The following is a 17654-nucleotide window of genomic DNA, read 5'->3' as shown; positions in this document are numbered from 1 at the left end:
GAAAGGGAGGAGCCATACCCTTGTTCTTTGCCTTTAAGAAATCAAAAACCCCTTTGACCCTGTGTCTCCCAGCTCTTTCCCCTGCTCTCTGAGACTTGCTCTGCCTTTATCCAGCCCCCTAGAACATCAGGCCTTTCTTCAGACTGTTCTGAAAATGCTGCTTTTTAACCCAGGTTAGTACCTCACCCAAGAGAAATCATAAGTAAAAACTTTTGGGGGGGTTTCCTTTGTCTTTTTTTGTTACCTACAAAATTGGTTTATGGTCTCCTACGATCTTTACAGCAGTACCTGCATATTATAAAGAGAAAAATGTCAGAAAAATCAGGGAGCATAAAGACCATCCAGGATCCTAAACTTCAAAGACTACATCTATAAACATTTTGGTGGAGATCTTTCCAGATATTTTTTTCTAGGTTAACGCACACACACGTACACACAAACTCTAACCATGTATCTCTTTTTTCTAAATGACATTGTCCTATACTTTTCCCCCTTTTGATTAATAGACTTTATTTCCTAAAGAAGTTTTGGGTTTAAAGAAAAATTGAAGTACAGAGTTCACTTATGTCCCCTCTCCTTCCACCCATAGTTTCCCCTATTATCAAATTTGGTGTGGTACATTTGTTGCAAGATGAATTGATATTGATATGTTATCATTAAAGTTCAAAGTTTACATTAGGGTTCACGCTACGTTGTACATTTTATGGGTTTGCCAAATCATAATGTGTTGTCTCCACCAATTATGAAATCATTGCAGAATAGTCTCACCTGTTGCTCCACGATCTCTGAGTTTAGATGTTTCTTCTCTTCTAATATATGCATTCAGTGCTAAAAATTCTCCTCTAAGCACTGCTTTCACTGTGTCTCTAAATTTTATTTTTTCTTTTCCTTGAGTGTAAAATATTTTTTCAATGTCTCTTGAGACTTTTAGACCCATGTGTGTGTTAGAAGTGTGTTATTTAATCTCCAAAGATGTTGGAATTTTCCAGATCTTTCTTTTCTTGGTTTCTTGTTTAATTCCATTGTGGTAAAGAGCATACCTTGTATGCTATCTATGCTTTTGAATCTGTTAAGGTGCGTTCTATGGCCCAGACAGTAGTCTTATCTCGGTGAATATCCCACGTGAGCTTGAGAAGAATGTGTATTCTGCTGTTGTTGGGTGAAGCAGTCCGTCAGTGACAATTAGCTATCTTTCTGAATCACCCTTCTCTTAACCAGCTCATCAATTAATTGACACTCCCCACTCCTTCTGTATAACATATTGACTTATGCCTAAGGCATGTGGGACCATGAAGGGGATGGGCATTCGTCTATGTGACACTCTATACATACAGTTGGAACGTATGTTTATCAAAGATTCTGTTTGCTCCCAAATGCTTTTTGGGCAATTGTACTTGTTAATGAAATATATACTTTTGACAAAATATACGTTAACAAATCCAGCATGAGTGCGAAAGCTATCTGTCCTTAGAAAACCAGCACTGAATTCTTTGGAAAGATGTAATAAAGCCTAGTGCCATAAAACAGTGCAGAGAATTAGGTATGAGTGAGACAACTCTAAAAGAACTGAGGGCATAATTGGAAAAATCCAGAATTAGGCCCTCATGTCTTTGCAGGTGACTTTACGTTCTTGTTTTCTTTAAAGAAACAGAACAGGAAATTATAGATGGCTCATTCTTGTGTGTTTTATGCAAAACAGATAATGCAGGACTGCAGTCAGGGGATCTGCCCTCAACGAGGTTTAGGTCTTCTTTGAATGACTGGGAAATGAAAGCATTATTTGTGGGCCCAGGGGACTACAAATGATGTCCTGCCTATACAGTTGAAGACCCACAGGAGGAAGGGACTTGCTCAAGCTCACATACTGTCCCCATTTTCCAGATGAGGAAACCGAGACTCAGAGAGGTTAGGTTCCACAGCTAGTAAGTGACAGTCAGGATCTGAATGTTGCACTGAGTGGATTAAAAAGCTGGTGTGCTTTTCTGGTCAGGTGATTTCTACCACACCACGTTGCCTCTTACGCTATGTTTGGTTTCAGTGGGGAAAAAAGAAAATTCGTCAAGTTAGGTGTACTGATATTTATGAAAACTTTCCTCATGTGTATTCATCTCAGCCTGTTAAGCATATCCCACGCCTAGGGAAGGAGATCAACCATTTCAGAGGTGGAAATTAGGCTTCTTTCAGCTGCCCATGACTGATGGGTGGCAGCTGCCAGGGGTAGACTGCTGTGTTGAGAAGGATGCAGATGCTGCTAGTGGGTTCTGTGGGAAAAATGCCATATTGATTAGTGATCCACCATGAGCACAGGAAAGAGAGTGACAACTAGGGTTTACTGCCATTCTGAGAGGCCTGTGTGGCCCTAACTGGCACCCCTCTCCACTTAGTGGTAGCTGACTGAATCGTAGGCAAAATGATGGACTTTTAGGGCAGTGGTTTGCAAAGTCACGATGGAGGTGGGAAGCCCAAACCATCAACCAGGAAATATTTTCAAATATACCTCTGGTCCCCAGGGTGTAGCAGAATCTGCAGGGAGGGGGGATGGTGGCAGGGAGAGCATGGGTAGTTTGAAAAATAAATCTCCCCAGGTGATTCTAATATGCCAACTTCTGCCCCCAACAGTGAGAGCCACCCTTTTGTGAGTGAGAAAACTTGGCATGGAAGAGAAGTTTCAGTTGGATGGAATTGTCAGCTCCTTCTGAGAAGCAACCAATCTTCCTGATGGGTTGCTTAAGCTCTTTTGACTTAAGCTGAAAATCTCACTTGTAGTGAGTTTAAAAATCCTTCTGGAAAGTTAGTTACTTACTACCTCACTTTCAGGACTGTTGAGAATCTCAAGTGAGGGGTCATTTCTGAAAAGGTTCATCGCAGGATGGAAAGTGCTTCAATATAAAAGAGGTGTTTGGTGATCTGCCTTCTTATAATCGGTACATGAAGAGCATCGCACAGGGGGTCCAACGATCTAGCTCCTTTCCTGGCACTGCAGCCATGAGATGTTGGAAGTGCCAATTCCCTTCTCTGGGCTTTGGGTTATTCATCTGTCAGGTAAGTGAGCTGATTGAACTAGGCTCTGGCTCAACTCTGTGGTCTCTTTCAGACTTGAAATTATCTGATTCCACAACCACTAGGGAGTTTTCCCCAAGGCTGGGTTAGTCGGGAAAAGATGAGGATGCTGCCTTCTTACTGGGTGGACACCAGCGAAAAGCATTCTCCCAGGAGGGGGTGAGGTCAGTCAAGTCGGCTGGAGCCCACCTTTCCAAGACGAAATCCATCAGAAAGCAAACTTCACGGGGGCACGGACCGCATCTGCCTTGCTTACTGCTGTATCCCCAGTAGCTGGAACATAGTAGATGCTCATTAACTACTGACTATCCAGGTAACATCATGTATGTTGGTGGGGAGAAAGAGCTTCCAGAAACCGGAGAGGAAAAACCCAGGCCATCAGTTTTCCTGGCTATTCCTACTTTATTTTTGGCTACATCATCACAAAGAAAGGCGATGGGCGGTTCTGCATGCACCAGAGGGCGTGTGTTTGTGTGTGTGTGTGTGTGTGTGTGTGTGTGTGTGTATATGTGTGTTCTAGCACAGGTGTTTACATTAGTCAGGGAGGGGGCGCGCCTGGACCGAGGCACTGTGAGCTAGCCGCATGCTGAGTCCAGCGCCAATGCCAGAGTTAGGCCTGGAAGACACAGCCAGCATGCTTTCTCCTAAGGGCAAACCATGAACAGGAGGTGGGCTGAGAGTGGGCACCAAGGGGGCCAGTGGAGAGAGAGGGTCAGGAGGGAAGATGGCAGCCAGGAAGCTGTTGGCCATCGTGGAGAAGGCGAAATACCTGGTGTCTAGAAAACGGTTATTCAAGGCAAGAAATCAATGACTTCCAATGACTTGTCAAGTGAGCTAGGGGTGGAGGGCCCCGAAATGGAAAGTTAAAAGATGTGTGTTTGGAGAAAGTGAGAGTTTTGGTGTCCCTCTGGCTACTTCTATAGATAATGGTGGGATATTGGAAAGAGGGGGGGCAATTTTCATAGGGGAAGACTTACTGGAAATTGGGAAAAATCAAACCTTTCTCACAGGGCACTGAAGATGACCTGACCCTGAACCTTATAAGGTTTGTCCTCGTTGCCTTTACCTCCTTTGAAAAAAAAATTTTTTTTTTTAATTTTTAGGAAGAAAGACTGAACAATTCATGATGGAACAAAAGCCTTTGGTGTCAGGATCTGTCACTCTCTAAAGTTTTATGTCCATGATGGTGTTTTGTTCTCCGGACACAATGAAGAGGGTGCAAGAGATAGAGAGACAGAGAGACCAGAGGCGATTCTGAGTGAGAGACAGGATGCAAGAGAGTCAGAGAGGGGGGGGGCAGGGGGGGTCATTTGTTCATGTAGCTAAGAGCAAAGGAAGGAGAAGGGCTAGGGGCTTTGGAGAGGCCCCCTGGAACCCAGACCTCTGGTTTAAACACCTTCTGCGCCCACTTGGGGAGGCCAGGGGCTGAGAAAGCCCCTCTACGGGGTGTCTACACAGCTTGCGGGATGCCGCCATGCACCCAGGGCAGCGCCAGCAGCAGCCCAAGGCCCAAGGACACCCGGCTCTGCCAAGGGGAGAAGTGGGTGGTTGTAGAAGCGCAGACCTACATGGAAGTTCAGGGTTTTGCCAGTTTCTCAGCATTTGCTGGTGAGGCTGGTGAGAGGAGGTGAGAAGGTGAGGCTGTGTTAAGATACACTTTTTTGCTTTTGCTATTTTACCCCCTCACAGAGGGAGAAAGAAGGGGCGAGAGGTGGGAGCAGAGAGAAGAGGTGAGAGGGTGAGGAAGGGAGAGGTGAACGTGGCGTTGGGCAAAGGGAAGGGGAAGGAGGAGAAGGGGCGAGGTGGGTGGTAGAGAATGGGAGCTAGTTTCTGCTAGGAAGCAAATAGGGGACATCCTGAAAGGGGGGGGGGCTACCCAGTTCCTTTGGGTATTCTGCATGGTCATTTCTTGATGCACCTGGAGCCAGGAGGGTGTGTTCCTAGTCACCGGGGAGTTTAAACATGGGGGTCTGCTTTGTGGCAATTGGGGTGTATGATGTGAAGAGGTGGAGGGACCCGGGATGCTCTATTTCTGCCCAAATGCTTATCCTCACAGCCTTGTCTGGCTCTGCTGACAACTGAGGGTATAGGTGGATGCGACATAGGAAACAAGTTGTGCACGTGTGTGTGTGCGTGTGTGTTATGTGCGTGTGTCCAAGGCCAGGAGGGTCTAAAAACAGTCCTAAATGATGAAGAGCCTCTGTAATTTACCCAGGCTGAGAGGTTGTTAAATTAACAACCTCCTTGTGAAAATCTCCCCATCCCCATCCCTATGGCTCCATTCTGGAGGGATCAGAGAGGGGCTGCGCTCACAGCCCGCATCGCAGCATTGAGGAGAGGGGGGGTTTTTGGTGGCAATGTCCAAGGTGCGGGGGAGACTGCAAAGGCAGGCTCCAGGAGTGATGGGCTTGGGGGAGGCGTAGAGAAGAGAGACCAGAGTGCAATGGGCAGCTGGGACAGGCTGTGGGGTGACGGGGCATGGGCTGGGGCATGGAGGTGGGGACCTGGGCGCCATCCTAATCACTTGACACGTGGTTCTCATTCTGTAGCTGGTGCCAGCGTTCGATCTTCTTGTCCTTGTTTTTCAGACACTCGTACCAGTGTTTTAAGCGCTCTCCCTTGGCTGAGATCCCCAGCTGGCAGCCTCCTGGAGGACAAGATGGGAAGATAGGGGCAGGCGGTCAGAGTGGAGGCATGCACGGGAATCTCATTCTGGACCCAAATGTCTAGTTGGGGAAAAACTGCCACCAAGCAGTGACCCACCCCCCTCCAGCCACTTGGGATCCATTCTCTCTGGAGGTTGTGGTTATCATGTTATTACTACTACTGGCTTTCTCTGCCTACAGACTACCTACTCAAGAACCTGCAATGGCTCCCTACTGTGGCATCAAGTCACAACTTCATTGTCTATTTTTTAAGACCTTCTTTAAGTCACCACTGCACTCACTGAAATTCTCTCTCACTACTTCTGGTACTCATCATCTATTTCCAAAGAGTCAGTTTCATCACCCTGCTCAATCCTGCCTGCACACCTTTGCTCATGCTGTATCCATTGTCTGGAATTCCCTCCCTGCTCCACCTGTAATGACTGTTCTTCCTCATTATTTGGAGGGGGACTGGGAACAGTAGAACCTTCATTCTGGACTTGCAAATAGATTAAGGAGACTTCCTTTGCACCTTATTTTCTGCAGAGGCCACACACTCCACTCTTCTGTAATTTAATTATTCTGCTGGAGGTGATTTGTTCAGCAAATAACCAATCATGATCCAATCTTCCCAGCTTTGTAACCCAAACTGGACCCAAGTGAGGACCGTGGGTCCCAACTTAGCGTTTGGACAATGTAATTACCAAAGTAAAGCAGTGCCCTCAACCCTGTGCATCCCTGGGTAAGGCTCTCCTCTCCTGGGAGGATAGAGGATAGGGTTTTCCCCGGGAGCTGGGAGCACTCACCGATGTAATCATTGGACTTGCCAATGTCATAGTCCCAGACTGAGATGTCCAGTGACTTCTTCGCCAGGTCACTATGTTTGATGTCATAGAAAAATTCCTAGATGCAGCAGAGGAAGACATGTGAGTGACAGGGTTCTCTGAGCCTTCAGCATCGGGAGCTAAGAGGCTGAGTCCTAGGGGTTCCTGGACCAAGGGGAGGACCTTGTGCTGGGTATCTGGAATCAAAGGGGCCTTTACCCCAGGCCTGATGATCCCCTCTCAACCAACATTTGGTATAACAAAGCCCCCCAGGCCCTAAAATTCTCTTTTCAATGACTCTGCTTGAAGTTGGGAAGACTGGTGGGGTGTTTCTAAGAGGGCTGGTCCTGGTCAAGTTTCCTTAAAGCCAGATAGCCATGAACTCAGTCCTTCCATTCTGATAGCTTCTGAAGCAGTTTTCCTCCCTCTCCATTGTTCACAGATTAAAGGTAGTTGAGGGTTAGGTGCTTATGTTTTCAGATAATCTGATTTTGTCAGTAACTCTTCTGCCTAATCATAAAATTCATTCATGTTCATCTTTAAAACAAACAAGGAAGCAAAAAAAAAAACAAAACCCCACAAAAACCCAAAACAGAAACTTGTTATCTATCTACCCAAGAATGACCACTGTCAACATTCCCCATGTGTGACCATACTGGTGTCTGTTTTGAAAAATTAATATGAATATTAATTTGAATTTTATACCATATGAAATATTTGAATATTGTATTATAGAACTATAATATGAATATACTGTACTGTGGCTTCCTTTTTCCATTTTATAACATATGGTAAAAACCAACTTTGCATGTTAGCAGTTTTTTTTTTCTACATCACCACTTTATTTTTACTTTTAATTTTTTTCTGCATCACCACTTTTATGGCTTTATCTAACAGCTGTGTGGCTGGACCATAACCTAGTGCTCAACAATTGAGTATTGAGATGACTGACAAGTCACAGTGTGAATACAGAGGAATAAGCACATTCAATGGGTATCTAGACAGTGGTTTTAGCAGGACTGGATGCACTGGACGGACCTGAGGATTGAGGGAGAGCGAGAGGGAGAGGGAGAAGCAGAGGGAGAGGCAGAGGGAGAGGCAGAGGCAGAGGGAGAGGGGGAGGGGGAGGGAGGGGGAGGGGAGGAGGAGGGGGAGGGGAGGAGGAGGGGGAGGGGGAGGGAGGGGGAGGGGGAGGGGAGGGAGAGGCTGGGGGAGGGGGAGGGGGAGGGAGAGGCAGAGGGAGAGGGAGAGGGAGAGGGCAGTGCCAACTGGGTGGGTGAAAGGGGACAACTGCCCCTATTTATTTCCTCAAATATCAGTATTATATACTATTAGAGTTGGTAAAGACATTGGAGATGATTTAATTCATTCTCTCTCCAAATACAGTGTCTTCCCTATGACATTCCAAATCTATAGGCTTTTGTTTTAGGCTTGATTCCCTCCAATGATGAGGAACTCATTCCTTCTTCTTTAGATAATTCAAGCTGATCTATGTAAGAAATATTTTTTTTTTTTTTTTTTTGCTTTACAACTTTCTAGCAGGGAATTTGTTCCTCCCTCACATATAGGAACTATCCCAGAGTATGGCAGAAAATGGGGCAGCCTTACCTCATTAAATTCAGGATTCAAGGTTTTCTTCTTAATTTGAGTCTTATGTTTGGCTTTCTTTCCCATATCTGGTTTCAGCCAGCTGAGAGGAGACATGAGAGGCCATTATGGATGAAGTTTAATGAATAAGAACAGCCTCTTGATGACCCCAAAGGTCCTCCCAGTGTCAGGAGAATAATGAACAGATCAGAAAGTGAATCAACATTAATAATGACCAATGTGCATCACAGCATCTACTTGGTGCCAGGCATTACCTAAGCACCTTATGCATATTTAACCCTCAACAAACCCTAGATGGTACAACCACCCATTTACATATAAGGAAACTGAGCATTCAGAGAAGTTGAGACATGTGCCTCTGGTCACACAGCTGGGGACTCAACCCAGCTGTTGCCTCTGGAGTCTGTGCTCTTAGCTAGGACTTTCTCCCAATGGATCATTGAGAACCTGGATGACGGTGCCTGGGGCTTCACTACTGATTATCTCTTAAGCTGCCCCCAGGTCCTGGGGAGACGATGAGTGTATGCACAAAAGGGAGAAGATGCAAATCTGATTACAATCAGTCTCCTGTTCAAAACTATTCCATGGCTCTCCTTTGACCTCAGGGTGAAGTTCAGTATCCTTAATGTGGCCTTAAGGCTCTGCGTGGTTGGGTCCCTGCTCCTGTCCAGCCTGATCTTGTGCCACGTGCTTCACCCCACACCCCATTCACTCTCCTTTCCATCCCAGGGCCTTTGCACAGACTATTTTTTCTGCCTAGAAGGTTCTTCCCCAGTGTAGACACAATGCATGACACGTAGTAGGTGCTCAATCAATATTTTCTGGGCGAATAAATAAAATGGGCTAAAAACTCTTAAGAGTTAGGACAATTGGATTCTGATGCAAGCTGTCACTAGCTGTGCAACTCTCAACATGAGTGTAACTTTGGTATGCCTCAGCGTCCCAATCTGTAAAGAAGGCAAACTTTTCTTTCTCACTCACAGAACTGCTTTTGAGGATAATCTGAAAGAAGAGATACAAAAGGGGATTTGAAAGGTACCAGATGCTGAACAAAAATAAAGGGCAAGTCTGACTTTAAAAAACTTTATTGGATCTTAAATTGATTAACAATCTCCTGTTTTCTTTTTTACAATGCCCACCAGGGCAGCGATTCACTGGTGACCACTGCAACTCTACTTCTTCTGGAGGGTTGGGTAGATGGGAGAAGGGGTGGTGGGGAGAGTTATTTAAGAAAAACAATTTGCATGTGTCTGGGATTCAATGGAGTACAGGACAGGAGCCCAGGAGCTAATGTTCTCTATTGGACCATATGGGAAAATTAGAAAATTACACCAAATTACTCTTAGAAATCAAACGCATTCCAGACATGTGTGTTCTTTTGTTAACTAAAATCCTCTTTCAAAGAAAATCTGGAGCAAAGTTCACTGTGGCCTCATTTGTAGCCATGACCTTAAGGGAAGCATTGATTTCTATTGTCAGAGGCAGTGGGGATGGGGGAAGGAGTGTCTCCCAGGTTGGAGAGATCATTAATAAACACTCTTTGCCATGAGTAAGATAGTGATAGTAATTATTTATAACCATAATGGCAGGTATTTATTGAGCACCAACTCCATGAAAATGCATCTCTCAGATCTCCAACTGCAGGGGGAGACTGACAAGCTGCTGGGCTCTGAATTCACCACTGTGTTTTCATGTGGCCATGCTCCCCACAGGCTGCTCTCAGCCAGTACCTGAGCCAGCAGCGACAGTAGGCAGTAGGCAGTCTGCAGTAGGCAATCTCCCATTTCTGGGAGATGCGGGGCTCCTCTAATGGGCGACTGCGCTCAAGGATTCCCCACTACAGTGGTTGAAACTTACACAGAACTGCACTGCAGTCTAAGACTCTTCCTGCCCAACCATCTCCCCACTACCCCTCAGGAAGCAGATGTGCACCAGGCCTGTTGTCTCTATGGTCCTCCTCCAGCTCTCTCTCAATTTTCCTTCCCAGGCGCTTTCCCCAGCAAATCTCTTAGCATCTCATCTAGTCTTGGTGTCTGCTTCTTGGAGGACAGGACCAAATGACCAATATTACTCTTCCCATTTCATAGATGAGGACATTGAGGCCCAGAGATGTTAAGGCATGAGCCCAAGGTCACACAGCTGGAGAATATTGAAGACTATTGGATCTGGGATTCAAACCCGGGCAGTCTGGATCCAGAGCTCAGGCTCTCAACCACCACATAAACACACATTTTACTGCCACAAGCAAGGCAGAATTCTATTCAGAGTAGCTAAATGTTTCTGTACCAGGCGTAATTTTATTCCTTTTATATGATATCTCATTTGAGCCTTATGGGCACTCTTGGAAAAAGGTGGACTTGTTTTCTCCACTTTACCCATGAAGAATCCGAGGCTCAGAGACATCAAATAACTTGCTTATAGTTACACAGCTGGTAGCTGGCAGAGATGGGAGGTGCATCCCATGTCTGATTCAATGGCGGCTTGGAGAATGTGCCTGGAGGACCTCCAACTACAGGGAACATAAATGACCAAGGCCCCAGCTGCCACGCTTGGAAATCCATGCCATGTTTGTGCCAAGCCACACTCCCAGCTGACTACCGAACATGGCAGGGATACCTATGGCAGGCCTACTCCTAGGAGACATGGGCCTCATGTGATGGCCAATTTTGGCTTGAGGACTTCCTGATGGCTTTGCTGAACTTGCATCTGGGATGCTTCCACCCATCCCTCCCTCCCTCGTCCCCTCACTTAGGGTCAGACTCGAATGGCCGTCTAACTGCTGTCCCATTTCCCCCGACTCTCCCCCTACTTTCCCTCACACAGGCATTTCTCCTCTGTTTAATCCCCTCTTGGCATCTTCTCAGAGGACCCAGAACACAAAGTCTCTCTTATTCCCCATGATTGAGATAACTGGAATAACCCCAAAGCCTAAGGTCTTTTCTTTGAGCATTTCCAGACTGAATCCAGAAAAAGTCAGGTTGCTTCTTTGGTGGTGGGGCTCTGGACTCTGGAGGGATGTGTTGCTGATTCCCAGGGGCTACAAATGGGATTACTGTAACCTTGCCGACCACCCCTCTCCCACAGGAGAAGAGCCACAAAACTTCTCATATGGGTGGGTGACATACCAGGCTGACTGAGACTCCAGACTCACACTCACCAGTTCTGGGCATCCGTCTCACTATGTGACCTTGGGCAGGTTCCTTGCCCTCTCTGGGCCTCAGTGTACAATGATCTTGGGGAAGCTCTCTGGTCCTCTCTTTGCAAGGATCTAGGACCCCCCTCTGGGGCTCATTTATAGTCCCCAGACATTGACTCACAGCTTGACGAATGGATCTGAGTAGCCATTGGCGTCCATGGCCGCCAGGTGCACGCAGCGTATGATGCCCACAATGAGGCCTCCCTGCTGTGTGCTGTACATGAGGGACACCAGGATCTTGCCGCGTTCCTCTGCATCACCAATACGCTCCACCTGCTGCAGGAGGAGAAGAGGGTGTGTGGGCCTAGGAGGGAAGGGGTCCGGGCAACGTGGATGGTGATCATTAAAGAGAGAGTCTGTGGAAAGTAGGAGGAGCTGGGCCAGTGCTAGTGCAATCAGCACTACAGACAGCAGACACCCCAGACTCCAGGGAGGAGCAAATGATGAAAGCCAAGGGGCCCAGTCCTAGGTACATGGGGGCCAATGGCTTTACTCTGACTTAGACACGGACTGACCCTGACTCTGATCATAGGCTGAGCTTGACCCTGATTCCAACGTGACTCAGCTCAGACTCCCCCCACCCATTCAGTTTTCTCAAAAGTACAGTCCTTGGGGCCGAGGGCATGGTTGTGAAGCCAAACTCCAGCCTCTGCCAGACACACAGCTCAAAGAACCTGCCCTACATTCCCATGGAGGGAGCGTGGCATTGCTCTAGTGCAGCAGAATTGCCAGCAGAGCTTCTGCCAACAAGGTCAAGGAATTCGAAGGTGTCTCTCAGGTGTGAGAGGATGGGGCTTCCCCCACCTTGGGGGCTCCAGGTGTGAAAAGCATGCTCCTGGTCTCATGTTCTAATGCCCTGGGCAAGGGCACCTCTCATGGTGAACCAACAGGCAGGTGGTTTGGAGTAAAAGAGTGGGAAAGGGGCCAGGGAGGGAGAGAAAAGGGAGATGCCAGACCCTGACTGTGGCTTCAATACCCACTCAGCGCTCACCTCCTCCTCATAAAGGGCCATGCCTCGGGCTGACCCGGTGGTTCCAGCACGCTTCATCTTGAGGAAGGAGACAGAAAGGAAAAATAACATTGTCAATGGGGCTCATCTCCCTACACAAGAAAGACCAGAAACCCCTTCTCCCCTCCACTGACATCCAGAGCCATAAGGATGGGTTCTCCAAGCTTCTGTGGCCCTCCAGCTTTCCCCCATTCAGCTAAAATGTATATAACGCTAACCATTTGAGAGACCATGTTAATGCACAACAGCCTATTGATGTAGGTTGTATTACTATCCCCATTTTACAGATGATGACACTGAGGGTCAGAGTGGTTAAACCACTTGCCACAACCAATAAGTGGCAAAGTAGCCCATGCACAAAACAGATAAGATTTTGCCTGCTCTGGCTGAAGTGGCACAGGGGCCACCAGGTGCTTCTTCCCCCATGTCTCCTAAGGCCCTTTTGCAGGATTCTAAGGCTCTGGGGAACACAATGTGAAAAGCACTGGTTAAATCCAACCTCTTCACTTTAGAAATGAGGAAAACTGATGTCCAGAGGAGAGGGGTCAGAGCTTATGAGGTCCCTGTCCTTAGTGGGGCATAAGAGGGGAGTTGGTGGTGGGAGGTTTAAGAGCAAAGGAGATAATCAGCAGGGTTTTGGGGCCAGTGCGGGCCTGTCCTGCCACCTCTGTGCCTCTGAGGCTGGCTGCATCCATCACAGCGAGATGGCAGACCCAGGAGCTGAAGACTCAGACGGGGTCCTGGCCCCTGTGCTGACCAACTGGACTCACTGAGTGACGGAAGGATGACGAAGCCTGAAGAGCCAACTGTTACCAGGTTACCAGGCAAAGACCCAGAGGAAAGGCTTCATTCCTAGGCACGTCTAATGATTTATTCGGAGACTGGCATTCCGTGTAAATTCTTCCTTGCAATTTTCCCTCTTGTGTCTTGCTCCTTTGTCTGTGCTATAAAATATGGTGCAGCACACAGCTAGTCCATCCGCAGGCTGGCCATCTGGCGGGAAGATGCTGCAGGCGTCCCCCTCCCACCCCCCATGGCTTCCCAATGGGGTGCTGGCCCACTGCCCAGGGGGAGCAGGCACGATGGTCATTGCAAGAAAGCTGCGCTCTGGCTGGTGCCTGAGAACACAGTCACTGACTTGTGGTATGACCTTGGCAACTCGCTCCTCTTTTTGGGCCCCAGGTGGCTCAGACGTAAAAAAGGGTAGGTTGGGTTATGTCTAAAAATACAGATTGCTAGGTCTCACTCTATCTTGCTAAGTCAGAATATCCAGGGAGATCCCCCACAGAATCTATTTTGTAAAGCTCTGGTTTTAAAATCTCTAGTTGATTCTGAGGTGTAGCCCAATTGGACAACCTCAATTTGGTTCTTGTTCTTTCTCAAAAGGTGAGTATCACATCTAACAATAACAGTTTTAATGCTTTACATGTACTTTTACATTAATCCTTAAAAGACCCTATGAGGTTGGTACTATATTACCCCATTTTACAGACAAGAAAACTGAGGCACAGAGAGGTTAAGTCATTTGACTCAAGTTATACTATAAGTGGCAGAAACTGGGACTCAAACTCAGTCTGGCTCCAGAGCCCATGCTCTTAAGCGCTATGGTATCCTGCCTCCTGTGTCTCTCTATGATTCTTTATGACTTCTTGACCGACAGGTGGGTAAGGAAGTATTATTTACTATAATAACAACAGTTAACTTATGAGTGCTTATTAGGTACTAGGTTCTGCCTCCTATGAGGCAGGTGCTGTTGTAACACCCATTTTAGAGACAAGAAAAACTGAGGCCCAGAATAGTTCAGACCCTTGGTGAAGGCCAGGGAGCAGGGAAATGGCAGAGCTGGCTTTGAACCCAGGCAGGCCACACTGCCAAACCACTCTGACCTTCAGAAGTGATGCTAACACAGGGTTGGTAGAAGGCATGGCCAGGATGCAACCCCCCATGTTCTGACCTGAAATCTTCACCCTCCCTCCAACAGCTGCCACAGCCCCTCTCCTGTCTGGCACCCTACAGATCTATCACATCCTTTACAGGCCCAGAAGAAGGCAGCATCCACCCCTCCAACTCTTCTTCCCCATTGAACCCTTGGGACAAAGGCACTCACTGGGATCACCCGCTCCAGACAGATATTGAAGTTCTTCCTCTGGTTGGGCTTCAATTTTTTGAGCGAGAATCTGGTCTCACCGATAAACTCGTTATGGCCGAATTTGTCCTCATCACAGACAGAGATCCTGCGATTGACATAAAGGATGGAGAAAGAAAGAAGAGCATATATTGAGCTCCTACTATGTACCAAGAGCTCTGATTGATGCTGGCAAGGAACGTGTAATGTGCACAGGAATAATACAACTTCCTATTTATTGAGCACTAGGCCAGGTACTTTTAATTTCTTCTTGATCACAGTATACTTAAGAAGCAATAACATGCACAAATCTTAAATTTCTAGCTTGTAGGATTTTTGAATTTGCATACACCCATGCAACTACCACTCAGATGGATCAAGATATAGAACACTCCAGCTCCCAGAAGACCCTCATGATCCCTCCTAGTCACTACTTCCCTCAAAGATAATCACTATCTTGTTCTCTTGGCAAGATTCAGCGTCTTGTTTTTGACCTACATTTAAATCAGATGTATAGACCATTTTACATTTGGTTTCTTTTGTTCAACATTATGTCTGTGAGATTCATCCATGTCAATAGTTATCTGTCCCTTTTTTGGTTGTATAGTATTCTATTGTGTAAATATGTTGTAATAATTTTGCTACTTATGGACATTTGGTTTTGAGCCATTTCTAGCTGTTGTGAATAAAGCTGCAATGGAACATTCATGTTCATGTCTTTTCTATATGCACAGATACATATTTCTGTTAGGTAGGAGCAGAATTGCTGAGCCATGGACTACACACAAGTTTAACCTCAGTAGAAACTTCTAAACAGTTTTCCAAAGTGATTCCACCAATTACACTCCCACCAGCAGTTTATACAGGTTCTGGTTGCTCTTCATTCTAGCTTCGATTTTGTCGGTCTTTAATTTTAGCCTTTCTGAGTGGGCCATAGTATCTCCTTGTAGTATTAATTTATTAGTATTCCACAAGATGTTGTGGAAAAAACCCAAACGAACTTTTTGGCCAACCCAATACATTTCCCTGATGATTAATGAAGTTCAGCCCCCTTTACATCTACTTTACGGTCATTTCAGCATCATCTGTTGCAAAGTTAGGCTAGGAACTTAGCTGACTCTTCTCATTTAATTCTTTCTCCCCCCAGACCTCTGAGTTTCCCACTTTGGAGAGGAGACTGGGGCCCAGAAAGGTTGAATAATTTTTCCCCAGTAAGGGGCAGAACCAGAATTTGAAGCTCCTGATTTCCAGAACACTATATTGTCTTTTGCTATCTACTTTGCACAGCATTGAGTAGACCAGAGGCACAAAAAAGGGAAGGTCATGAGAAAGGTCCCTCAGGAGGCCAAAAGGACCAATCGAGAATGATAATTCATCCTGACATATACTAAGAGGAAGAAAGGACTTTTCCCCCCATGGGGGACAGATAGGAACTAACAGCACCTTGCTTCTTGGCCATTAACATTTGTTGAACAAGGTTCAAAGTTCTGAAGGGTCAGAACACCCTCCTGCTGAGCCCCACACTGTACACAACTGGAGAGAGAAATTGTCTCCATTTAGCCGGTGGGGGTGTAAACACCACCATCCTTTCTGCAGGACAATGTCTCCAAAGACTCACGGATAATCACCATTTTTGACCTAGTAATGCCACTTCTAGGAATTTACCTTGAAGACGTAAGTGAAAAAATACGTAACTACAAAGATCTTTACCACAGTTTTGTTTATAGTTGTGAAAAAGCAGAAATAACATAAGTATTCTATAATGGGGGAACTTCTTAAGAAAATTATGAAGTAACCCTAAAAATGTAACAGTACGCGTTGAAAATAATGTTGTAATTGCTCATCAGGGAAATGCAAAACCACAATGCGACACCATTACACACCTGCCAGAGTGGCCAAAATGGAAAAGTGTTGATGAGGATGTGAAGCAACTGGAACTCCCAGAACTCCCATTGCCGGTAGGAGTGTAAATTGGTGCAATCACTATGGAAAACTGGCAGTTTCTACTAAAGCTAAACATATACATACACCATGGCTCAGCCATTACACTCCCAGGTGTATATACAACAGAAATGTATGCAAGAAATAGCTACTAGAATGTTCCCAGCAGCACTATTTGTAATAGCCCCAAACAGAAAACCAACCAAATGCCAATTAACGGTAGAATGAATAAATAACATTGTGTTATATTCACACAATGGAATACTAAATAGCAATGAGAAAGAACAACCTACAAGTACCCACAACAACTTGGATGAGTATCACAAATATACTATTAACTGAAAGAAGACAGACATACAGGAATTATGTGGTATGATTTCATTTGTATAAAGTACAGAACTAGACTAAATTAATTTTTCCTGTTAGCAGTTAGGGTAGTGAATCCCCTGGGGGAAAAGGTCCTCACTGGAAGGGGGCACAAGGGGAGTGCTTCTGTGGTCTGGGAATGTTCTGTTCTCTTAACCCAGTGTGTTCACTTGGTGAAAATTCATCAATCTGTACACTTTTTCTGTGTGTACTTTTCTAAATGGATGTTATTACACTGCAATAAAAATGTTTATGTTTCCTTAAAATAATATTGTAGCTGATAGGAATGTACTTGGAACAGCCCATTTGCAAACCAGTTTGTATGCCTTGCAAAATTAAAAAGACCCACACCTCATATTCTGTGATCCAGCAGATATTCCTCCTTGGTTTCTGTCCTAAGGAAATACTCATATGAACACAAGGAAGCATGAAGAATGCTCACTGCAAATTTGTTTGTAATACAGAAAAGGTAGAAGCTATCTAAATGTCTATCCACAGGGAACTGGATAAAGTGGTGAACAGTTACATAAAATTTTAAGACATGCCAATGATACCATATATTGTTTATAGATACATAATTAAGTAGCTGAAGCATAGGACACGCTTGGAAATGATACCCATAGAATTCAGGATAGTGTTTCGCCCTGGGGAGGAAAGAAGAGAAGGGGGTGGGGGATGAAGTATACAAGAGGAGCTTCAATTTGCATCTGTAGTGCTTTATTCCTTACAAAAAGAGCTGAAGCAAATAAAACAAATATTAAGATTTTTGAAAGACTGAGTATTGGGTTCATGGGTATTTGTTTTTATTATATTCTATATTTTTCTGTATATTCATAACACTTAATAATAAAACATTAAAAAAATCTGTGATAAACCCATG

General features: G+C 45.6%; 1 protein-coding gene across 5 annotated transcripts in view; it reads right to left on the bottom strand.

Annotated features, from left to right (window-relative positions):
• Positions 1-23: 23 nt before the first annotated feature.
• The window catches only part of RPH3A (rabphilin 3A), a 101509-nt gene continuing 83878 nt past the window's right edge, over positions 24-17654 (bottom strand). For all 5 annotated transcript variants that reach the window (XM_082416487.1, XM_082416488.1, XM_082416484.1 and 2 more), the window contains 6 exons: positions 14450-14576; positions 12325-12381; positions 11455-11609; positions 8138-8219; positions 6512-6608; positions 24-5707 (listed from right to left, as the gene is read on the bottom strand). In XM_082416487.1, coding sequence (XP_082272613.1) covers positions 5577-5707; positions 6512-6608; positions 8138-8219; positions 11455-11609; positions 12325-12381; positions 14450-14576 — 649 coding nt within the window. In that variant the 3' untranslated portion in view covers positions 24-5576. The remainder of the gene's footprint in view (positions 5708-6511; positions 6609-8137; positions 8220-11454; positions 11610-12324; positions 12382-14449; positions 14577-17654) is intronic.

This window comes from Balaenoptera physalus (genome assembly GCF_965194825.1).
Source record: "Balaenoptera physalus genome assembly, chromosome: 12".
In the NCBI taxonomy this organism is placed as follows: Eukaryota; Metazoa; Chordata; class Mammalia; order Artiodactyla; family Balaenopteridae; genus Balaenoptera; species Balaenoptera physalus.
Note: the sequence above shows the minus strand (reverse complement) of the source record. Positions and strands in the feature narration are given on the sequence as shown.